Below are 25,374 nucleotides of genomic sequence, written 5' to 3'. Positions count from 1 at the left end.
TTGTTTTATCATTTTTTTTTCCAACCACTCCTGTCCTTTCACTCAAACCCTCCTTTAACTCACTACCAAAATAAGAGCCATCAGCTCCTCCTCAAGACATTAGTTGCACCAGCCCAAGTTCCACTAGTATTTTGGTAAGTTGGCAACCTCCACCCGTGGAAAAACAGAATGGCATTATTACTGAATACTCTATCAAGTACACCTCAGTGGATGGAGAAGATGACAAACCTCATGAGATTTTGGGCATTCCTTCGGACACTACTAAATACCTTTTGGAACAGCTGGAAAAATGGACTGAGTACCGCATCACTGTGACAGCACACACAGACGTTGGCCCTGGCCCTGAGAGCTTCTCCGTGTTGATTCGAACTGATGAAGATGGTATGTTGCCTCTGCTCCGTCAGTTTGCACCCTTCTGACACAATCTTGGTCTGCTGTCCTTTGATAGGCTAACAGTAATCAGTTGTTTTCTGCTCATCTTTTTTTTACCCAGCATCGCTGTAACTTCAATAGTTTTTGCCAAAGACCTATCTTTGCTGTAGCCTGGGCATTTTTTTTTTTTCAATCTCAACACAATAATTTGCTTCCTTTTAAAAGAACATTTGGCTCTTATGACCTTGTAATCCAGGCCCTTCTCTGTACTTCCGTCTGAAGTCTTCTGCGTTTTTCTTGGCCTTTTTTTGTCATTCTTTTACATTTTGAAGTTAACTTTTCAAAACTGTCTTCTTATCTTCTTGTTGCTTTTTTGTCTTGCATATTTCAGAGACACTGATGCTCGACATTCAATTTTTGGCATCTGTTGTTTGGAAAACCTTTGATAGGAGAAAAAAAGAAGAAAACCGATATAATCAAGAATCTTTTTATTCTGCTAAAAAGAGATCTTTAAAAAAACACACAACAATCAACAACCAGTTTTTGTTATTATTTCAATGCTATTCCTCTTTGTGCTTTAATGCTTTGAGCCTCAAAGCATCTTCCTTGGCTTTTGTACATTTTTTACATGTTTTTCTATTTCTCTGATACTCTTTTTTTCTTCCATTTTTTTTTTTTTTTGGCATCGGTCATGTTTTTTGATCTTTTCTTAAAAGGTAGAGCAGATTGGTTGAGCATTTTCATTGCTTGAAAATGTTTGTATTCCACAAAGGAAACATAGTGGGTCTGCCCATTTTTTTTTTTTAAACCTAAGTAAAGAAAATACTCTGACTGGGTGGGACAAGTGCCTATAATTTTCTTTTATCCAATGATGTTGTTCCAGTTCCTAGTGGTCCTCCTCGCAAAGTCGAGGTAGAGGCTGTCAACTCAACATCTGTTAAAGTCTCATGGCGCTCACCTGTGCCCAATAAACAGCATGGCCAGATAAGAGGATACCAGGTGCATTATGTGAGGATGGAAAATGGTGAGCCTAAGGGCCAGCCCATGCTGAAGGATGTCATGCTGGCTGATGCGCAGGTAAGCCTCTGAAATTACATACCTATGTTTTTATTTATTTATTATATATTTATTTTAGCCTATACCTTGAAATGGACCCTCATTTTAATTGTTTTTGACATTTAAAAATCCTGTACAAAATTCTAGTTTTTAAAACAGATGATACATATTTACCTTCTCAGTCAGAGTTGACAGCATATGAGGAAGTGAGTTGTACTGAAATGATATTCAAGCCTAATTAAAAACATGTGATTGTTTTCTTAAAATACAGATACTCAACTCTCCACATTTATATCTGAATTTGCCTTTCTGACTTCAAAAAAAATGAATTGATTTTAATCAAAGTAACAAGAAGAATTCTAAGCAGCTGTGTTAGAACTATTGAAACTAAGTTGATCTGACTACTAAATGTATGACCTGTTCTGTTGAAGAAAAGACATGTTTATTTGAAGAAAATTATCCAGCTTGTATTTTATTTAGTACATATTTATCAAACCATATACTTAGAAGTAATTATTTCATTTCCCAGAAAAATGAAGAACAATGCATTCATATATTTAAAATAAAGGTCTTACAAAATAATACTTTACCTTTAATATATGAAATGAAAAATTAATTTAGAGTTTTCTGGAAAATAAATGGGATCCACCATGTTAAGCCAAGTTAAGAAAAGTGTGAAGAGCAGTTGAGTGTGTGAGAAATTCTCTTGATCCTTGGGTGATAGTTTTCAACCATGCAGTCACTACTTGGCTTTGTAATCAGTTGTTTAAAGCAGAGCATTACATGTTTTATTTATTTTATTTTTTTGTAAATTAAAGTGTTTCAAAGATAATGCTATAATAAATACACCTGTATTCTATATAGTTACCTGAAAAGAAGAAGAAGATTTCAATTCATAGCTTCTCCTGGGGATTACATGTAACCTGTGGATAGCTTCTCTATACTGGGTCCAGTATAGAGATGGTATGCTATGAATAGGAGAGTACTAGGCTTATCTAGCAAATTGGTGGCTGGGCATGGAAAAGGCTGGGGTTTGGAAAATTTGAAATGTATTTCAGTAAAAGGTTTCTTACCCTGTGTCAAAGTAAGGAAGACTATGAGCTAAGTTGAGAACTCTTATGTCAGGTTGCCAAATTTTGCATTCTTGTCTCAGTGCAAATAAGAGAGCAACTCATGTCCCTGTGGCTCTAAGGAAAATATTGACCCTAAAGTTTTAATATAATCAACTCATGAAAATGCTGTTTTTCCTAATATATTGAAACGTTTTGACAACGGGATCTGGATTAAAGGTTCACTTAATGAGGTCCAAATCCAGTTCCATGGTTTTGAAGTCTATTTTTGTGAACTTATTACTTAGATTCATAGTCCTTTAGACTCTAGAAAAAGGGCATTGCTTTTTCTAAATATTTATTCTGTCCTGTCTGATTATGTAATCATAATATGAAATTAATCAAGCCATTAATGCCTATATTTTCTTTTGTAAGTCTGTTATTATGAAAAAGAAAATGATATGGCCATAATGGTTTTATGTTCTTCAAGTCCTAGAAAGTTTTACATTATAAACCTGTAGTTCTATCAGTGTTTTCATTGTGGAGGATGATGGTTAATGGAATTATATGATAAAAAATGCCTTAAATGTGAACACAGTTCTTCCCGTCTTCTACTTTGTCATTTCTTTTCTTTTTTTTTTAATTTTTTAAAAGATTTTATTTATTTATTCATGAGAGAGAGACAGAGAGAGAGAGAGAGAGGCAGAGACACAGGCAGAGGGAAAAGCAGGCTTCATGCAGGGAGCCCGAGGCGGGACTTGATCCTGGGACTCCAGAATCACGCCCTGGGCTGAAGGCAGGCTCTAAACCGCTGAGCCACCCAGGGATCCCCTACTTTGTCTTTTCTTTATTAATTTGATGATTTGCCTTATGTGTATATGTTTTTGACTATTGTTCTTTTGCCTACTTCATGTATTCTCTGAATTTTCATTGAAATTCCACTGCATCTTGCAAGATTTCCCTGGGGCTATAAGATTCCAATATTTTATGAAAGATGGTATTCTAATTAGTGACATAAATTAATTGCATAACATAAAGAAAAAGTAAAAATAAATGTCATAAAGTAGTATATGATTAAAAACATTAACTGTATATTATACCTTATTGATTCATTTCAGTGAACCACACGTTAAAAATATGTGTTAGCTAATTTTAATAATAACAATACAAACATATTTACTTTTGATGTCTCAGTTCAGAGTGAGGGTGGCAGCCTAACACACCTACTCTTTGGAATTTTACGTACACACTGCTTCAGTTGCTTGTTTTGTTTTGTTTTGTTTTAATCTAAGGAGGGCAACATTGACTTTATAAGGCTACAAATTTCTCTTCATTCCTTTTTATTTTGTTTTCCTCTTCCCCAACCTTCTTAAACTCAATCAGTGGGAATTTGATGATACTACTGAACATGTGAGTAATTTTGGACGGCTTTGTCAGAAAAGATTATAAATGCTTGATTTTTCTGTTATCCTTCTTTCACTTATTTGTGATATGTCATCACAGTTTGCTTGGATGCATGAACTAACAAATTATTTTTAAATTATCCTCACTACATGGTATACTTTTAATTTAAGTTTTTGTTTTGTGAAATTGGCATGGTGCTACTGATTGCATAAGAAATATCATGAGCTCATGTTGCTTTGATGGCTGTTACTAACTCTGCCTTGTGACACAGTTAGAGGAGGAATGCTTTAAGTGGAGGTATCACAGATGAGAGATATCAAGCTGTTTGATATAGGCCACTCATAGACCGTACCCGAGGGTTACATTTTCCGCAGATAAAACTCTGTAGATCTGGTACTAATTATATCTAGACATGGCAATTCTCTGTTGTACCCATAGAAATTTGAGTTAAATTGAATAAGTCATGCCAAGAGGCAGAAAGTATCTCACTGAAGGAGGAATTTTTTAAAATATTTCAATGGCTGGATTATGTTATTTATTGGTAGCTTATTACTATGCATAGGTTTCTGTGGGAGATATAGGATGTGACACCTACCTTCTAAGTGTTTGCAGTAGGTGGCTAGGAAGGATGTACAGTTCAGAAAAGTTCCATAAATTACAACAAAAGTGATGACCTCAAGCAATATGTAATTAATTAGTAAATGAGTGGCATTGTCAGCCAGAACTATGAGTTCAGGGGCCATGGACCAAAAGTAGAAGAGGTCTTGAAACTTTGTTGAGAACTTAAGAAATATATAAAGGTTGAAGAGGTGGAAAAGTGTGTGTGTGTGTGTGTGTGTGTGTGTGTGTGTCTGTGTGTGTTGGGGATTCAGAGGTAGGAATGCATTTTTTATGATGTAGCTATTGAGGCAGGTCATGAATGTGATATAGTCAAGTGATATGGGCTTTCCAATTCAACATGAATGAAGGGGTTCGAGCTAGTAAATTAGTGCTAAGTATGGTGAAGGAATAACTTTCAGTATAATGTTGGGAAAACCTGAAGTGTCAAGCTAAAGAGCTAGCTTTTAACTCTTCAGGACTGGAGAGATACAGAAAATTATTAAAAACAGAAGTAAGATAAAGGCTGGTAAGGGTATTTTTTCATTTAGTATTTTTTTTTTTTTTTTTTGCCGAAATGCAGGGCTCTTATTGGGAATATTGGTAAATACGATAGGCAAGGTATCAGTTTTAGTGGAACTGACAGTGTTTGATAAACTTCTTATTGTGATCCATAGTAAGAAATGCATTATATGTTATGACCAATGTGTTCATATGTTTAAAATAAAGGTCTTACAAAATAATATATTACCTTTAAATATATGTAAAATTTAATATTTTGCATGAAGTATATCCTATTTCTTTTTTAAAATGCAAGTCATGACTGAGTAAATTGATTTCATGACCTACTTAAGTGGGTCATTACCTGCAGCTTGAAAGCCAATGACATAGTGGATAGATTAGAGACAAAGAAGATAGTAAACAGGGAAACAAAAATAGTTCTTTTACTAAAGTAGTCATTAAATAATAAAAATTCAATAGAGTTGAAGCAGTGGAGATGAAAAAGGGGCAGTTTTGGTCAATATTTTAGAAGAAAAATTGACAAAAACTTACTAAGAATTAGAGGAAGAAAAAGAGATCAAGTCACTCATAGGTTTGGAGCATCTAAACCATTCATCAAAGTGTAGAAGCAAGGAGGGGAATTTGCTCTTGGGAATGACATTTGAGCTTCAGTTAAGTTGAACTTGAGGGAACAATTGATTGTCAAGGGGAAATGTCCAACACATATTTACAGTGTACATGCCACTGGAGCCCTGATGGGAAAACAGGACCAGAAATGAGTTTAGAACATAGAGAGGAAAAATTCCTTAAGGTTTGGAGGTGTGTTTTTTTGGGGGGGAGGGGGGACTAGAGAGAAACACAGCAGGCCAGTAACTGTTTCAGCATCCAGGAATGCCAATTTTTAATAGGCAGGGGCAGGAAGTTGAGTGGGGATATGATGGGAGAAGGCAAACGAGAATGAGGAATGGTGGTCATGCTATCAGCCACACCACCTCACAGAGCATATGGAAACCACCAAGGAAGTATGCCCACAGTTTAAAGAAAGAAAATATAACACACGAGATGATGTGATCCAGGCAGATAGGGGTGTATTCAGCTGCGATTATACCACCACAGAGGGTTTGGCCAATTACAAATTGCATTACATATGTTATCCTGTAACAGCCGGCATGAGAGGAAGGGCATGTGTGGTTCATCCAATTTGACAAATGAAAGAGACTTATATAAGGCTCAGAGTACATAAATTCCTTTCTACATGATTTGGTGATAGAACCAAGCCCTGCTTTTCCCCACCCTACCCCAGTCTTGCCTACTGGGGTAGTCTTGCCTAAATATAGCAGAAATTCAGTAGCATGTGAGAGGGACTTTGGAAACAATAATGTTGTCATTTTCCCATCATAATTTCTGGAATACCCAGTATATCTACTGTAATTTAGAATGCTACTCTTGGGTGATTCAGATGGTTTTTATAGCCTCTCTAATGTTAGTGAAACCATTCCAAGGTCCTGAAAATAAAATCTCTCTCCCAAATATAGCCCATTCTTTTGGTAGAATAATATTTCCAATGGCTGCTCAGGATGATATCTGAAATTCCTGAATTTCTATTCCAGTGATATTCCTACTATTTTGAGAAAAGCATACTGTCGAAAGCTGTCATATTTGGGATCAGATTCAATAGTTGAGTTCTATGGTGTGTCTTACAGCCTTGCACAGAAAAATCCTTCTGTCCTACACACAATCTAGTCCATTCCATAAACTCTCACTTGCATTGTCTTCAGATGTGGAAGACAATGACATTGTATTATTTATTGAATCTAATCATATTTAATTTGAAAACATAGCAGTGCCAAATATCTGAAAGGGCTCTTTACGACTGTGTATTTGTGTGTGGGGATGCAGGTGTATGTGTAGCAACTCTAAAGAAAATAACAGAACAAACTACTCTATGTAAAGAATTATATAATCTCCTGTTTGGAAGAACAGGTCTAAATTTTGTAACCATTCACATTTTTGGGCCAAAATTAAGAGAAAACTAGAATTGTGATAAATAGTGTATGACATTTGACATTTCTAAACAGAATTAATTGAGTACTCTCCATGAGGATGTGCTGTGAGTACTCTCCATGAGGATGTGGTGAAAAATGCATTGTTCTTTGGTTTTATGACCTACTCCAAATCACCAGAAAATTCTCCTTAATGTGTAATGATTTTAGTCCATACTGTATGTAACTAACCAATACTATGTTACTTGAGTCCTAAGAAACTTCTCTGGCTGTCAGGATATCTAGGTCTGACAGATCAGCCATTTGGCAAAATACTAGCATAGGCATAAAACAGACTGCATTGGCATCAGCTGCATCACTGGTCTGTGGGCCAGACTATAGTGGATCCATATTGAGAGCTCCTGGCATAATATAACTGCTGGTTTATTGTTTGCTCACCATGAGCCAGGCATAAGTTTTTAGTATTTACCTGATACAATTCATTGAATCCTTCTGTTATTCCAACCTTCACATGAGAAACTGAGGTACAGAGGGGGTTAACTCACCTGCCCTGGATCACCAAGCTAGTAAATAAGGAGATGCAGCTTTAAATTCAAGAATTCAGGAGTTCTGGCCCCAGGTATTGTGTTTTTAACTACTACTTCTTAGAATTACCTCTCACGATGGCTAAAGACCCCACTTTAATGTCAGCATGAAAACACATCATTCATAGCATGAGCAACAGGCATGAAGCTTCCAGTGCTTGGCATGGCTACAGGGAGTATTCAAGCATGCAGAGAATGAAGATGAATGCTTTGATTTTTCCCCCAGGGTATTTGTAGTGTTTTGAATCAGTGTTGTTCTATTGTGTCATTTTAGGACATGATTATTTCTGGGCTACAGCCTGAAACTTCCTACTCCCTCACTGTCACAGCCTATACCACCAAAGGAGATGGTGCTCGCAGCAAGCCTAAACTGGTGTCCACCACTGGGGCAGGTAACCTTATTTGTGCATAAATGTGCCTTGAACATTTTCCAGGTGACAATAATACTCATTTTCCGAATGGTATGGTGAATTCTATCAGAAAGAAAAAGTGGACTATGGTTCAACTTTTGTGTTTTTTGATATACAGTTCAGAAAAAAAATTTCAAGACACACTTTGCCCAAATTATCCAGTCAGTCATTCAACAAGTATGTTCATGTGCACCTACTACATGTCAAGCATTACTACCAGTACTGAGGATACAGCCATCAACAGAACAGAAATATTCTTCCCTCCTGAAACTTATTTTCTAAGTCAAACTAGATACTTAGCTAGTAGACAAATGAATATATAATAAATCATCAGTAAGTTTGAAGTTGAAATATAAAGGTAAGTAGACATTAAAGATAGGATAGCCCCTAGTGGCTGTTTACGAAGAGTGGTTGGAGAGGGTCTCTTAGAGGAAAGTTATTTGAGCTGAAACATGAGTGATGCAAGTTCCATGAATGTCCAGTGGGATGATCATGTGGGCAGAGATGTCACTCATTAGCTTCAACCTCTCTCTGCAACAAACCTTTTTAGAAGAGCTGCCATGTTGAACTCGCTGATGACTTACAGTTCTAGAGTGTTTTTGCCATTTTCTCCTCCTCACTCCTTGCTGTGGGGATTCTGAAGAAGCCAAATCACATAAAAGATGGGGAACAGAAAAGAGAAGAAGGCTGCAAAATGTCAGATCGCTCCTCTGAAGAACAAAGTTTCTTAATGCTCTTTAGAGTTACTTTGATTGGCTCACATTAGGAAAAGCCAGCATGAAGGAAGACCTGACATTGTAAAACCAATAAATTAAGACATAATTACAAAAGGATTCTCCTCCAATCCCTTTATATAGCAATCTCCCATGGAACATTTAAACTATGATTTGATTTACTCCTCCTGATTCGCTTCTCTCACAACTTTTTAGGAACACACCTCTAGGTAAAGGCATAAAGCAAAGAACAGCTGTGATGTTGAGTACCCTCCTGGGTGCCATGCTCACTGCCAAATTTGTCTAAATGTCATAAGATTTGCCTCACTTACATCCTGCCACCTGGAACTGCCTCAAGCAGCAGGATTACAGATGGCAAAACTCCTTTAAGGCAAAGTCTTCTGGGCCTTATTTTTTTAAAATATTTTTTTTAAGAATAGCATTGTATCAAGCTAATTTAATACCCTGCAGAGGAGATACATGTTCAGTGGGGGCATGTTGCCTGGCTGTGGAACCAGCCTATATTGAAATGTAGACAACTAAGGGTAAACCCCTGAAATTAAATCTCAAAATGAAGAAAATACATTTCCTACACCTAAATTTGTAATTGTGTCTTAATTAGTCTGAGATGTCTTACGTAAAGCATCAAGTTCCTATTGCTCTTAAGATAGAGGTGCTATAATGAGGCAGAGAAAGTAGAGAATTTATAGCCTAGGGATGTGAATCCCAGGGAAATAAATGGCATTGTCTATTTCAATAGCACTAAGACTGGATCATCACTTTTTTGTGACTATTCAAAAATTATTTAGAATTGTTATAGATTATTTTGGTGTTTCTATTTACAATTTCAAATCTTTCTTAATCACAGGAAACTTGGATATTGAGGTAGACAATGCTTATATTTTAGATGTCTATACATTTATTGTCTTCATACTTCCTCACTGAGCCTAGGTTGGAGGTGTGAAAATCCAGATTTATAATATCCTTAAGAGAAAAGCTCGAGTTTTATTTTCTGTCAACCTCCTAGTCAAAAAGCATCCTTTAGTCATGGTTTATCCCAATATAAAGTATAGACAAAGAGTGCAAATTATAACCAATATAACTCAAAGAAACATAATTTTGTACTTTAAAAAATCTTTCAAGCAACATAAGAATAGAGTTAAGTGTTGGGGCTATGGATTCAGATTGTCTCATAGCTTTCTCACTTATTATACCTTTGACTATGCAGTTTTCTATCTCTCTGGGTGTCATTTTCTTATTATGGAAAATGAAGATAATAAATAATCAGAGTGTATAGTCAAGAGTGAAAAATGTAAATCAAATGAGATACTACACTGAACGCTCTGAGCACCGTGCCTGGTACATTGCGTGTACCCAATAATTAAATATGTTATGATTATTATTCTTATTAGCTGTATCTAATTAGCTAATCTCTACTTGGATTCATTTTTCTGTGGCATGAACCTTTACCACATGTGTGGTAGTTTTGATATGAGAAGATATTTTGTTTTGTTTTATTTTTTTAAAGATTTATTTATTTTTTTATTTATTAATTCATTCATGAGACACACAGAGAGAGGCAGACACAGGCAGAGGGAGAAGCAGGCTCCCTGTAGGGAGCCTAATGTGGAACTTGAACCCGGGACTCTGGGATTGTGTCCTGGGCCAAAGGCAGATGCTCAACCACTGAGCCACCCAGGTGTCCCTTTTTGTTTTGTTTTAAATACTCTTGAATTATTGTTTAAGCCTATTTGTGTCTGTTATCAAATTCTGGTATCTCAGCCTATCTTAATAATTAACTATGAGAAGAAGCATATTTCCACAGAGGTATATAGACCAAGGCTTTTTAAATAAATAGTGTCATGGGAATTTCCATAGAGTGGTGCTCCCACTCAGCAGTGATTACAGTGTGAATGTCTGTATAGGTTGGTCTGACCACTCCCTCCCGTGTGCTCTAGTTCCAGGAAAACCTCGGCTTGTGATTAATCACACTCAAATGAATACTGCTCTCATTCAATGGCACCCCCCTGTGGACACATTTGGACCTCTTCAGGGCTATCGCCTAAAATTTGGCCGGAAAGATACGGAACCACTCACTACTCTTGAGTTCTCTGATAAAGAAGATCACTTTACAGCTACAGACATCCATAAGGGAGCATCATATATCTTCAGGCTCTCAGCCAGAAACAAAGTGGGCTTTGGGGAAGAGATAGTGAAGGAGATTTCTGTTCCAGAAGAAGTCCCAACTGGATTCCCTCAAAACCTCCACTCAGAAGGCACTACTTCAACCTCCGTCCAGTTATCCTGGCAGCCACCTGTCCTAGCAGAGAGAAATGGCATCATCACCAAGTACACTCTTCTGTATCGGGATATCAACATCCCTCTTCTTCCGTTGGAGCAGCTTATTGTTCCAGCTGATACCACTATGACACTCAGTGGCTTAAAGCCAGATACCACATATGATGTAAAAGTACGTGCTCACACGAGCAAAGGGCCCGGGCCATATAGTCCCAGTGTCCAGTTCAGGACACTGCCTGTGGATCAAGGTAGGATTTGTCTGCTTATGGCCTTCCTCCTTTAAAGGAATGTCGGTCTTTGGAAATCAGTATTTTGAAGCTATAAATAAACTGATCGGACCATTCATATTAATATAGGTTCAGCAAAAGCAAAAAGGTAAAGTATATAAAACTTAATATGTTTTGGATGCCTTAGATTTTGGTTATAGAATGCCAAGCAAGTCTGGCTGACAGCACCCCAGTGTTCTCAGGTAAGGAGAGTATAATATAGTTGACTGAATTGGAAAAAAGAGAGATCCTTATGAGAATGGGGTAGTAGAATGAATGGTCTAAACAGGTAGGCAAATCACACTTGTCTCTCTGATCAAAGTACATGGCATCTGCCGTAAGCCCGATGGTCCATGGTGGACAAGGACAGGTCATACGTTCTTAGGAGGAGTGTAAATACACTGTTTTTCCTTTTCCAGCAGTGTTTGCAAAAAATTTTCATGTGAAAGCAGTAATGAAGACTTCAGTGCTGCTATCTTGGGAAATTCCAGAAAATTATAATTCCGCCATGCCTTTCAAAGTAAGTTGCCTTCTAATTTGTAAGGTATCATGGGTGAAGGGGGGGCGGGCACGCAGTTTACCTGGGTAGGTTACTTAGAAAGCATATGCACCACTGATTCAACCGCACACACTTGCTTTTCTCCGTTTTGGTTTCACTTGAAAGATGAAGAGGGAGCTGAAGCCTAGGGGTGGTATTACTTGTCAGTCACCTTGTAGTTCCAAGTCTTTTTACATCTAAGCTAGTGCTTTTCTTATTTCACCAGAAAATGAAATTTACATAGTTTCTAATTCTTTAAAATGCTGCATCCTGGGATTTTAAAAATGTGTTTATGGGCCTGATTCTTTGTATGTTTTTTTAATTTAAAAAATCTTTTATTTATTTATTCATGAGAGATACAGAGACAGAGGCAGAGACACAGGCAGAAGGATAAGCAGGCTCCTCACAGGGAGCCCGATGTGGGACTCAATCCCAGGATCCTGGGATCATGCCCTGAGCCAAAGGCAGATGCTCAACCGCTGAGCCACCCAGGTGTCCTTCTTTGTATGTTTTAAACTCTAATTTGTGGTTGAGAGATACTAGAGATGTTAGCAAGAAGTGCAAGTCTATGAAAGTGCAAGTCTATGAAGAAAGAAACATTTTTGAAGGCAAAACTATACTCCAGAACAGGAATAACAGCATTTAGAAAAAAGGTGATATGAATAATACATTGAAAACCCAGAACATTTCTGCACAATCTCCGTTAATTATATACAAGCAACAAGTCGAATATTGGAAAAATATTGTACATTTCTTTCTGTATTTTTGATAGACTTAGAAACATTACAGAATTATGCAGTAAGAACCAAAAGAAAAATTGATTCAATCTCTAGAGTTTATGAACACTTACAGGCTTGGGAATTATCCAAAATTAGAATTGACTTGACATGCATATTCTATACACAGGAACACATTAGTTTAGAAAGCACACATTGCCTCTCTGATAACCAAATCTCTTTGATTGGTTGTATCTTCTAGATTCTTTATGATGATGGGAAAATGGTAGAAGAAGTAGATGGCCGGGCCACCCAGAAGTTAATTGTCAACTTGAAGCCTGAGAAGTCATATTCATTTGTGCTAACAAACCGTGGAAATAGTGCTGGTGGGCTGCAACACAGGGTCACGGCAAAGACTGCACCAGATGTGCTACGTACCAAGCCCGCCTTCATTGGGAAGACCAACCTGGATGGCATGATTACTGTGCAACTGCCTGAAGTACCCGCAAATGAGAATATAAAGTAAGTTGACTGAAGGGCTAGGGCCAAGGGATAGGAATGCAAGCAAGCAGGAAAAGAATATTCAACCTCAGTATTAGAGAAGTTATAAAAGAGTCTATTACTGTATGTGGAGTAAAAGATTCTTGCTCATTGGCCCTCCATTTTATTTGAATTTTATTACACCATGTTCTCATGTTCATTATAATACAGATTCTCATTAATTTAACATTAAGTGTTTTTTATGTCCCAGGAATGATGTAATGTAGTAGAGATAGACAAAAAGAAAACATGGTCCTTACTCCAAAGGAGTTTATGCCATAGTATACAGAATAAAGTGACTAGTTGAATAATATTTGGCAAATCTTATTATAATGGTGAGGAAGTCTCACAAAACATTACGAAGCTGAAAGAAACTTTGGGAAATGAGAAAAAAATAGTACGGCACTGTTGTTTTATATGTGTATTGAAAGGAGGCATTTCAAAAGTTATAGTTCAGAATGACATTGGAAAATACATGAAAGTTAGAAAATGGAAGTTTTCTCTTGTGGACAGAGCACAGTGTAGAGGCCAGTGGGGCTGATGTAAACAATCAAATCCAGTCAATTAAGTAGTTTACTGGTTATATATAGTTAGTTGATTTAGCCAATGCATTTTTAAAAATATTTTATTTATTGCCAATGCATTTTATAACCAGTATAGCTGGCCGGATATAGTTGATAGGAAAAAAAATTTTTTTTCACTGCAGTCAGTATTCAGTATGAATATTGTGGGTGACCCTGGAGAACAAAAAAAGATGTGGTCTTTGCCCTCAAAGAGCTACCATAGAGTGAAGGATACAGAGGAACAGGTATAATACATGCCAATGATAGAGTTAGACTCTATTAAGAACAGCTAACTGATAATGAAATGGGTCAAGGAGAGTTCTTGTTTAATCTTAAAGGACAAGTAGGATACAAAATATCAGAGTGAGAAGATTATATGCAAAGGCTCATTAGTTAAGGAAGCCAAGTTATTTTGTAAGGCCTGGACAAGAAACATAAGAGAGGTGAGCAAGAGCCAGGTTGCACTCAGAACTGGACCATGGAAATTCAGGAAAGGTGTTTATGCAAGAGAGTGGCATGTATCATTTATATAATACCTCAGTTTCCTTCTTTCCATTTCAGGAAATACTTATTGAATATTTACTGCATGGTGAAGCTTGTGCTGTCTGCTTGCCTTCTCATTTCTTGTATCCCATACAATCATGTTTAGATGAAACTTGTTTCAAAAGATTTGAAGGTCAAGCAGAGATGTTTATGCATAGTTTATGAATTGTTAGGACCTTCACATTTAGCAGCAATCTGGTGACATAATTAGGACAGTTCTTAGGGAAGATGGCTCCTGAGGGCATACGTTGGAAGGATTGGAGCAATGTAGAGAAAAGTGTTGGGATGTCATTACGTAGTTGGTTGATTCTAGGTAAACAACTAGATTCTGAAATCAGTTGGAATTGAGGGAAATAGGATAAAGAGGCAGATAAGGGCAGTAACATAGTAGGAATGAGGGATCAAGGCAAAGAAAAAAATGTCATGGATGACTCTGAGAGTTGAATTTGGATGACAAAGTGAATAATGCTGCCATTCATCCTAAAGGATGAAAAATCAGGAGGAAATGAAGGGGTTCAATTTTGGGTATGTTTTATGTGAGATATCAGTGAAATACCTAGTTAGAGATGCATGTTTAAAGAAATTACTATGTTTATGAATAGAAATTTGAGAGTCGTTAACAGAACAGCATGTATTTATGGAAAAAGAATCACTGAGACAGTGGGGTGAAGATATGAAGCGAAAGGCTAAAGTAAAGGTCTCAGGAAGGAAAGAGCTAGTAGAGGACACAGTAGGGTTTATTACAAAGTTAAGTGAAGAACCAAGCCAGGGCAAGTTCATGGCAAAAGAATTTTCAAGAAGGTGTGTACAGTCAAAATTTTCCAAAGCTCCAGAAAATTAAAAAAAAAAAAAAAAAGATGACAGAAAAAAAAAGAATAGCTATTAAAAAGTAAAATTATAAGCAAGAAGTTTTTAATGTAGTGCCATGGTTGAAATTTAGGAGAGTCTAATAATTGGTGACTTTTGACTTAACTAATATAAATGCTTCCAGAGAAAACGTTCTGTTCTTATTTATTTGATGAGATAATTGGAGGATTTTAACCAGATGGTGGGATTTCCAAAAGATCATGACTAAAATAAATTCACTGAGAAATCAGATCTCCTTTTTTTGTCCACTCTTCCTTTTGTATCATTCAGAAAACTGGAAACAAGAATGGAATATTAGTGTAATTTTTATTCCAACAAGATTTAATATGAGAGTGAGATTATATTTATCCATTTTTGTTTAAATCATCTGTGGATATATATATATATGCCAGGAAATGTTTTAGGGACATAGTAGAGATAATGCTAACTTCCTCATTGCTCTTCTACCACATAGTTAATTGGGAAATTTGGACAAATAGAGTCAGTTGAAATGGAGTTTTAGGATACCAAAGACTAGCTGGATAAGGGAGGCCAAAGGAGGAGTATCCAACTCCAGTTTAGTAGCTCAGGGAAGGGTTCCCGAGAAAGCAACATTAAAACTGAGGTCTAAAGAATGACAGGAGCCTAGCTGGTCTGTGGGAGTGGGGTTGGAGAGATGCTGTTTCTGGGAAAAGACAGTATACGTGATACAGCAGGAGCAAGAGAAAGACTAGCATTTGTTACTTGTCTACCTCATCCACAAAGACATTTCAGCTGGCATCCAACAAACATGTATTCTATACATTGCCAGTGCCAGGTCTGGGAATAGATGACTGAGATGAAGCCCTACATTATGGTACCAGGACAGATAGAAAAAATAGATCATGTGAATATAATGGAGTAAGTACTGCCCAAGTTCCAGCCCAAATTGAGTGTCAGGGGAGACATCATCTAGAAGGAGCTAGTATTTAACCTGAGTCTTGAAGGGGAGGAAAGATTTAGGAAAGGTAAAATAGTTGCAAATAAAGAACAGGGAAAGATACAGAGTATAAATTCAGTCCATTTAAAAACATGAACTGTCTATTCAGGGAAAGAGCAATGGAAAGATGAAAATAGGATAGAATAATTTGTAGTATTTGTTATTAGTTTCCAAGACTTAAGAAAAAAAAATGCCTTTAGTGGCTCTTTACCCAATTGGCTTAGTGGAATGTGTTAGACATTATTGAGAAATGGCATTTTATTCCATTGGTGGTATATTTTTGGTTCATTTTCCAACTTCTGAATGAGTCAAGAATATCGTAGAATGTAGTCTTTTAGTGCTCTTCTTTAGCTTGCTCAGTTTTCCCCTTTGTTTTATTTATGTACTGCTTCCTCCTACATTTGAAATGGGAGTCAGAGAAAAGAGTAAAACTTTGGTAACAAAGAGAAGAGATCATTATGAAATATAAAAAGAAAGCAAATGACTGTGGGGGAAAAATGTGTTCTAGAAATGAATTTAAGGATTCCCAGAAATATATTCTAGTCTCTCTGGGGAAAAAAAGAGCAAAAGACAAAACTAGGAAACTACTCGAGAGGGAAAAGTATCAGAACCATAGGAAATGAAAAACAAGGGATCCCTGGGTGGCGCAGCGGTTTGGCACCTGCCTTTGGCCCAGGGCACGATCCTGGAGACCCGGGATCGAGTCCCACGTCGGGCTCCCGGTGCATGGAGCCTGCTTCTCCCTCTGCCTGTGTCTCTGCCTCTCTCTCTCTCTGTGACTATCATAAATAAATAAAAATTAAAAAAAAAAAAAGGAAATGAAAAACAAATTTCCTGTTAGAAAAATAAACCAAAAAAAAAATGCTAAATAATCTATATACATTGGACTTTTTCAAGGGGTGATAACAAAGTTACACATCCTGTTGTCATGTGGCACAGTCCATTTTATTAGAGGCAGCTGGGTGCCATGCTGTGCCACTTGCAGCAGTTGGCAAGTTAAGAAATTAGAAAGGAATGTAGCTTTCCAGAATATCCTGGGAGAAATGAGGAGAGAAAACACTAATACCAGAGCCGTGGGCTGGGTTGCTAACTTATATTTAGGTGAAAGCTCTTTAGAAAAATACTTCCAGGGACACATGGGTGGCTCAGTGGTTGAGCATCTGCCTTAGGCTCAAGTTGTGATCCCTGCATACGGTCTGCTTCTCCCTCTGCCTGTGTCTCTGCCTCTATCTCTGTGTCTCTCATGAATAAATAAATATTAAAAAAAAAAAAAAAAGAAAAATACTTCCAATTTGTTTTCTGGTAAAATGAAATTTTGGTGATTAAAGGGCCGTGTTGCTTTTTTAAAAGATTTTATTTATTTATTTATTCATGAGAGACAGAGAGGCAGAAACAGAAGCAGTCTCCCCAGAGGGATCCTGATTTGGGACTCGATCCGAGGACTCAGGGATCACTACCTGAGCCAAAAGCAGATGCTCAACCACTGAACCACCCAGGTGCCCCTAAAGGACTGTTTTTTATCAACAGAAACCATGCATCTAATTTCTGGCCAAGGTAATTGGGAAGTCTTGATCCCTACCCCCAACCTCTCACCACCCAGCAACAAATCTGACTCTTGTAAACATGACACAGCCATGGCTCATTGCTTTTGTACTCTTTCACACATGGTTTTTGTGTGGAGAAGTGAGGAACCTCTTTCAGGGAAAGTCCAAATTTCTTGTGAAATAGCCCTGTGGGTACTGCAGGTTCTGCTAGCAGGAATTTGTGATGCCTCAGTCTTCTTGGATAGATTTAGGGGTCAGAATGCCAGTCAGAAAATCTAGCAACTCCACCATTCTTCAGAAGCAAGTTGTGATGAAGGGAACTTTCCTGACTTTATAGAGCAGGATTTTACTCTGGGTGGTAACGAAAAATGTACCATACAGATTGTACTAAGAGATAAGCTGCTGGAAGGTACCCGATGTAAGTTAATTTCATGGTAATCATCTTATATTTATGAAAAATAGAAATGAAACAGAGCATTTTATGAAATTTTTAATGTCTTTGGTCTTACTAATTTGGCTTTCAGGTTGGCCTACTTTTTCCTCTTTTAAAAAAAATATTCTTGGAAGCATGGCTTACAAAGATGCTTCATAAAATGTGTGCACCATTACTAGTTTAATGTATTAATGTATCATCTGTTTAATGTTTAATGAGAAATAATTCACTCATCACATGGTTGTCAAGTGCAGTGGTGAAAGTTTAAATTTGTACAGTGCTTTACACTTTACTGAGGACATTTGAATGTTTTATTTTAGTCTCACAATAGTCCTGTGAGGTAGGTATTATAGGTGAGTAAAGTGAGGCTCAGAGATACTAAACGGCCCGGCCACAATCATAAAGTTGATATTAAGAACAGTTATAATAGTGACAGGAGCCTTACTAGTTATTGTTCCAGGGCATCGCACACAATAGCTGATGGAATCTTCAGGAAAAGAGTGCTTCGTATTTTATGGCTGAGGAAGTTCTAGGGTGAACTGGCCTGCCTTCCCACACAAGATTGGAGCTGGAGAGGAAAGATTTGAACCCAGGCAGTCTGGCTGTAAGCCCACATGTTGAACCATGACCATAGAGTATTTGGTCAGACCAGGACATTTTTTTTTTCTAGGACAATTGATAAACCGTTAAGAACTTGAGGACAAGTAAGAATGGACAGAACTGCCCCAGACAGACCTTAGAATAAGGAGTAATTAGGCACCTGTGCCTGGTCATAGATCATGGAAATGTGTAAGTGTTATGGAGCAATTAAACCAATCAATTGCCATGAGAATTTAGATGAGAGGTAAAGGGAGAAGCTCCCCAGGGGCCAGCATTATCATCCACTATTTTACAAAAAAAGAAAATGAGGCCTGAAGAAATTAGGTGACTTTAACTTGTCTGAAAACACATCGCTAAAAATATTGAAAACCTTAATTTAAACATGGAGACTGGAAGGATCATTCAACCTGCTTTGGGTTTTCTATGGTAAATTAATTTGGTTTAAACAATATATACCCAAATAACTGTAGTGCGTGCACATGCGCGCGTGCACACACACACACACACACGAAATTATGCAAGGAATGACATTCATCATTAAATTCTGATACAAATTTTGACCTTCTAGTTAAATAATGAGTTTGAGAATGCTAATACATTCTGCTAATACAAAAAGCCTGGCTGAATTTGAAAAGGGACCACCACAAACACCAGACCTAGTCTTCTCAAATAATTATATGGAGCCAGGCCCCTTGGTGATAACATGTTAAATAAAACTAGTAAAATTTTACTTAATGTAATTAAAATTCTGAAGGTTAGATTTAACCTATCTAATTAAATCTAACATACTGGGAAAACACAGCTTACTTTATAAGTAGTCAGAGCATTTGCAGATATATTGATTCTGAAGTTATTTATTTTTCTATTAGTTTAATAGTTAAAGTCTATGTCAAAAAAAAGATATTTTGAGCTTAAACTTCAAGCTTGAGTCAGACAGGCAAAGCATAGTGTAAACTTTAATTTTATCCATATATGAAGCTGATCTATATCCAAAAACATTTTTTTTTTCCATTTCAGACAAGTTCTTTCAGTTCATATGATTTGGTTGATTTCAATTTGTAGAGTACATCTTAGCTCCCCATTTCACTTTTCTTATCTGAGTCATCTTTTCGTCCTTATTACCCCATGAAAGTCGAACAAGAATCATTACTACACGGGTAAAGAAAACTTTCGCAGAAACAAGAGTATTTTCTATAAACACTATTTGGCCAGTTGGGAGTAGCCATGTAGTTTGGTAGGTTTGGAAGATGAGAGAGTTCTAGTCCAAATGTGCTTATTTTCTCTTTACATAAACATAAAGCTATCTCCTAGTGAGGAGGTAAGGATGTCCAAGGTTTGAGGCCAGGGGAGAAAGTCTGACAAATGTGTTGTACAAAAGAGAAGGAAGAGATAACTGGAGAAATTGTGGTGAGATGTCCAGACAGATCAAAGTCCTGAATTTGCTGAATATGAATTTACAAAATCATTTTTCCCTGTGCATTATTTCTCAAGCCATATGCAGCTCTGTAGCTTCAGGCCCAGAGAAGGGCAATTACAGATTTTAGCTAGTGTTAAGTGGAAGATGTGGGCTCTAGAAAAGAAGAGTCAAAGATCTGAGAGCCCTGGGTGGTGCATGGTGCCTTCTGGAACTTGAAATCACCCAGGATGATGGCAGAGTTTGGGAGAAAAGGAAGAAGACCCTGGGGGAAAAGAGAAAAAGAAAGAAAGGGTTTCTGAAAGGGTTTATGGATGATAAAAGTCAGTGAGAGAAGAGCATAATAATATAACAATATAGCTGAAATATATGCCTCAAACAAGAGGCACTTGTCTTTTGGCTTGCTTTTTGTTTTAGCTAAAGTGGGGAGGAAAAAAATACCTGGAAGAAGCAACAGTGAGCGAGGAGGGAAACCCTGGGCCCTCCCTCCAGCTCAGGTGCATGGGTGGTGGAGGGGCATGAATAAGCAGCCACCCTATGAGAAGCCTGTGAGGGAAGCAGGATTGTCAGGGGAAAACTAGGTTTCAGAAAAGGCAAAAACATGTGTGTTTACAAACCCGTGGTTACAGAAAACATGGATGAAATGTGTGGATTTAGGCTAAACTTTTTTATACTACGAAGTTTCGAATTCCCTATGCCACGTTTCTTTCAAAGACTGAGAGCTGCTTTGAAGCAGCTCCTCTTGGACTGCTCTAGATGAAGGCTTTGGATATCAGGAGACAGAAAAGGCCATGCAAATCCAGGCACACTGTTAATTACTTGCTGTGGGGGAGGCTCTTCAATTCTTATCCCAGCCACAAATTGAATGAACATTTGGGGAGTACTGCGAAAGAAGTGAATGGATTCTTTTTTCATGCACAAGAATAGCAACTCAACTGTGAAAGCAGGAGAAAAATTAATAGGATTCATCATCTTAACCTTGATTTACAAGATTCTGAAAGAGGACAATGGGAACTCTCCGATAATGAGGAGTATCATTACTTTAGGTGAAGAGAAGCGGTCTTGACTTGGTGCAATTGGTAGTGAAGAGCAAGAGGTTCCCGGATGAGTGTTGTCACGTGCATCTGTAGTGTTATTTTTTATGCTCAGTTGCAGCCCTTGTCATTCTTCTCCAGGCTTGTTTAATGTGATGGACTTGTTTGGCAAATCCTTCAGGTGGTGGGAGGATAGGAAGAGGAGGATGCTTCCTCTGGATCATAAAGTACAAGATACTGGCCTTTCTCACATGCTCCAGCTCTTCCTTCTCACCCTCCTCAATCATCATGATTATTGGTGGGAAAGAAAATGGTTGGCTAGGTGATGTGATTCTGGGAGTCTGGTGATTAGTTGCTCAGAGCACCATGGAGAGAGGGTCCTGGCATAGTTGTCTGGTTTGATCTGATTTCTTGATTGAGGAGAAAAAAAACGTTTTGACAAGTTCTTTAACTTGCATCTCAGGGACTGTTGCTGAGTCCTACTTGAATAACTTGGTTCACATGCATTCCCCCCATGATGAGGGTCAGTACTAATGATAGTGGCTTGCCTCAGTTTGGTGCTGCCTGTGTGTGACAGGTGACAGCACAGGTGTGTGCTCTCATTTTTCAGAGTACACAACTGATATTAAGGAATGTTAAATGATCAGCCCAAGATCACACAGCGAATCAGTGACAGAGCTTAACTTGTGGGCCAGATGTATCTTCAGATGCCATATTCTTCACCTAAACACTTTAAAATGGCACCTTTCAATATAATAAAAGCCATATAGAATTTTAAATTTTCTAACAACTACAGTGAAAAGTACAAAGACATAGGTAAAATTAATTTTAATAGCACATTTTATTTTACCTAATATATCCAGAATATTATCATTTAACATATGGTCACTATTAAACATTTATTGCTGAGATATCTTACATTTACATTCTGTACTGAGTCTTGAAAATCCAATGTCCTTTACACTGTGAAGACATTTCAGTTCAGACTGGCCACATGTCGGGTACTCAAGAGCCACAAAGGCTAGTGGCTACCATATTGAACAGTGCAGCTTTAGACTCTGTTTATGGAAACAGAGTTGGTTAGCATAGAGTTTTACTGAGTTTATTGCAGGTTTTGTTTTGATATAAGTAGAAAGAGGCCTTTCTGCACATGTTCTTGGTTTCTTTGATATAAGGAGATGCAAGGTTGGTAGTGCCCATCCTGCAGTCCCCTTTCCCAGTATGGCAGCCTTCTCTTTCAAAAGTGTGTGTGTGGGTGGGGGCACCTGGGTGGCTCAGTGGTTGAGCATCTGCCTTTGGCTCAGGTTGTGATCCCCAGGGTCCTGGGATGGAGTCCCATATCCGGCTCCCTGCATGGAGCCTGCTTCTCCCTCTGCCTGTGTCTCTGCCTCTCTCTCTCTGTCTCATGAATAAATAAAAAAGAATCTTTAATAAATAAAAATGTATGTGTGTCGGTGTGTTCATTTTCACAACAAATATCCACAAAATAATGGAGTCCTTTAAAAGTAGTTTATAATACAAATAAACGAAACAAAGAAAGAGCCAGACTATTGCCAAGGTTAAGATATGTATAAGTTTGTATCCCCGTAACAGTATGTTTTAATTTTGGTCATAATTTAATCTCTCTGGATTAATCTTTTTGCCTGTTACCTGTCCTTATGCAGTTTTTGACAAGGCAAAATGAGATTATACATTTAATATACCTGAGAAGTAGGAAGTGATTGATGTGTTCGTTATTATTATATACCTATGTTTCAAGTCATTGTAGAGTTACTACCAGAGATCAAGCAGAGTCAGGAATACAAGAGCAGAGTATACATTTTATGGAAGATGCAGAACAACTTTTCAAATAGCCCATACCTATTTTTGAACCTTTATAGTTATTTAAATTTTGGCTGATTATTCTTAATGTGAGTGCTCAGTTACTTTTGTCCTTTGTATACATTTATTTTTTGAGATCTATTTTGAAGGCATTTCGATGGTGATGGTCTCCAAGTTTCTACTGTATTTACCTTAAGGTTTGCAATTGGATGGGTAGAAATAATTACATCATTATTTAACTGTTGTGAAATTGTTGGTAATTTTGGTGTGTTTAATTTCTTATCCAAATAAAAAGTATTTTAGGGATGTATAAATGAAATCATTGTTGTCATCATCTAGGCATTTGTATGAGCTAAGGGAAATTTTTATTACACATTTTCTATTAAAACATCATCTTATAAATTGATGTCATAGAAAATACTTGGTTCAGCAGCTTGTGATGCTGCATTTCAGCATACTAAACTTGAATGTGTCTAGCACCAGGGTCCTAACAAACTGTTTCTGCTCTGTTTACGATACCTAATAAAGAGCAGTCAACCATGGTGGTATTACCATACAAGATCATTGAAGTCACACATAAATGTCTACCCATGTTGTTTTTAAAATTGAACAAACAAGTGGTTATTTCTCATTGATGGACAAGTCACTCCATATCCATAATTTACCTTCATTCTCAATCACTGGCCTGTGGAAGATTTAAGGACATATCCATTTTCTTTTCCCTTTGAACTAACCTTATTTCTGTCTGTCCATTCTTGTGCAGAGGTTACTATATAATAATTGTACCTTTGAAGAAATCTCGTGGGAAATTTATCAAGCCATGGGAGAGTCCAGATGAAATGGAATTAGATGAGGTAACTATGTGTTTGTTGGATGTGCTTTTCATTAGTTACTTAATTTTTTAAGCATATTCTTCCTCTTGATGGAAGGAAGTCTAGGTGCTGACTTTCATCTGAGTGGCTGGTCAGCTGGTTGGATAGGTCAGTGTTATGGGCCTGATAACCTCTAGAAATCCCAACAAAGACCTTTTTGCTTTGATTAAAAGACATTTAGCTGCAATAACGCTTACAACCTGTCTTATCATTGTTGGCTTTAATATTTTGTCTCTTGCCCCTTGTAAAACATGATGCAAAGTGTAGAAGGTGAAGTGAATTGTCAGAAAAGGCTTAATCATCATTGTAATGAACTCCAAGGTCTGCTTAATGAGTGTAGTGGTAGCTGAAGCTGTTACAAATGCTAATTTGCAATTTGCACTAGAGTTCAATGTACCACCTACTATGTGTTTTTGACCTATTTCTCACAGAATTATGCTGATTGGCTCGTTTGCCTTATTCTGTATTTTGTAGGATTTCAGAATCAAAGATGCATTTAACTGCAGGGACAAAAAACAAACAAAAACAAACAAAAAACCAAAACAAACAAACAAAAACCACATCCCAAAAGTTTGAGCCAGGCAAGAGATATAGAACAAAAAACAGAACAAATACTAAATAGTGTGATTTTAATTTTTGAAATCTTACAACAGTAGGTGCATTTTAATTAGTACTCTTTTTGCAAAAAGAACATTTGTTTTTAGGTTTTGGTTTTTGTTCTCATGGGAGTTAATACATAGAATGAAGAACAAGACCTAAATATTATATACTCTATTTAGGTGGGAAAACTGTGATCAGAAATGTTAAGCCATATCCCAAAGGACCAAGCAAGTTCATGGCTATGGTTCAGTCAAATACAGGAAAGACTTTGCTATTTTAACATGATGTTGGTTTGAATCATGTCAGAAAGCAAATCAAAAGTCCCTCACTTGGGAACACATGAGATTTTAATTTGTTGAGTTTATTTACAACAGAAGCCACATCTGATAGCCCAATCTATTATTTCGGGGTATGTTCTCCACCTTAAATTAGCAAGAGAAAGCAGAAATTCCTTAACTGCCTCACAGGGAAGAGATGTTTATTTCATACATGTCTGCACTAAAGAGACTGTGATCTGACGGATATGGACCACTAGCTTCTTTTGGCAGACACACAACCTCTCTAGACATATGGTTTACTTCACCTACTTAATTTATCTGAATTAAACTTGATCATGTTCAGAAGGGGAGATGAATTCAAGGTTAGAATTATACTTTTATGTCACCCTTTAATGATTAGATAAGCATTGGAGGGGTGTAAAATGAGATCCCATTTCAATAATGTCAAGCAATTTATGTTATAATTTTTTTTCTGTTAATAAAGAAGAAAGATCATTTTTCTATGTTAGAGGAATAGTAGTCTTCCATCTGAATGTGCAAAATGTCAGCTGGTCTTCTGTAAACATTTTGAAGCAAGCCATACTTTTACTTGCAACTGATTAATCAGTTAATCTTAAGATTATTGTCATTATTACTTATGATTTTAATCACCTGTTGAGTAAATTACTGATTTGAATTGTAATTGGTTTTAAAATGCAAAGGTAACTTGTAGAATCTATGAATCTTTCCTCCTGTTAAAAATAAGAAACGGAAGACAAAAAACAAGTTATCAAAGAATTAAGATCCTCCAATCCAAAAAT

The 25,374-nt window shown here is 37.1% G+C and overlaps 1 protein-coding gene across 38 annotated transcripts in view; it reads left to right on the top strand.

The window, feature by feature from the left end:
- Nucleotides 1-25,374, top strand: part of PTPRD (protein tyrosine phosphatase receptor type D) — a 2,176,041-nt gene that overhangs the window by 2,006,964 nt on the left and 143,703 nt on the right. For 15 of the 38 annotated variants that reach the window (XM_072841294.1, XM_072841303.1, XM_072841312.1 and 12 more), the window contains 8 exons: nt 76-381; nt 1,256-1,449; nt 3,861-3,887; nt 7,841-7,958; nt 10,648-11,235; nt 11,673-11,773; nt 12,770-13,029; nt 23,588-23,678. In XM_072841294.1, the coding sequence (XP_072697395.1) occupies nt 76-381; nt 1,256-1,449; nt 3,861-3,887; nt 7,841-7,958; nt 10,648-11,235; nt 11,673-11,773; nt 12,770-13,029; nt 23,588-23,678 (1,685 nt within the window). The remainder of the gene's footprint in view (nt 1-75; nt 382-1,255; nt 1,450-3,860; nt 3,888-7,840; nt 7,959-10,647; nt 11,236-11,672; nt 11,774-12,769; nt 13,030-23,587; nt 23,679-25,374) is intronic. The other 23 variants (XM_072841330.1, XM_072841321.1, XM_072841320.1 and 20 more) reach the window with 7 other exon arrangements.

This window comes from Canis lupus, chromosome 10 (assembly GCF_048164855.1).
Source record: "Canis lupus baileyi chromosome 10, mCanLup2.hap1, whole genome shotgun sequence".
Lineage (NCBI taxonomy): Eukaryota > Metazoa > Chordata > Mammalia > Carnivora > Canidae > Canis > Canis lupus.
Note: the sequence above shows the minus strand (reverse complement) of the source record. Positions and strands in the feature narration are given on the sequence as shown.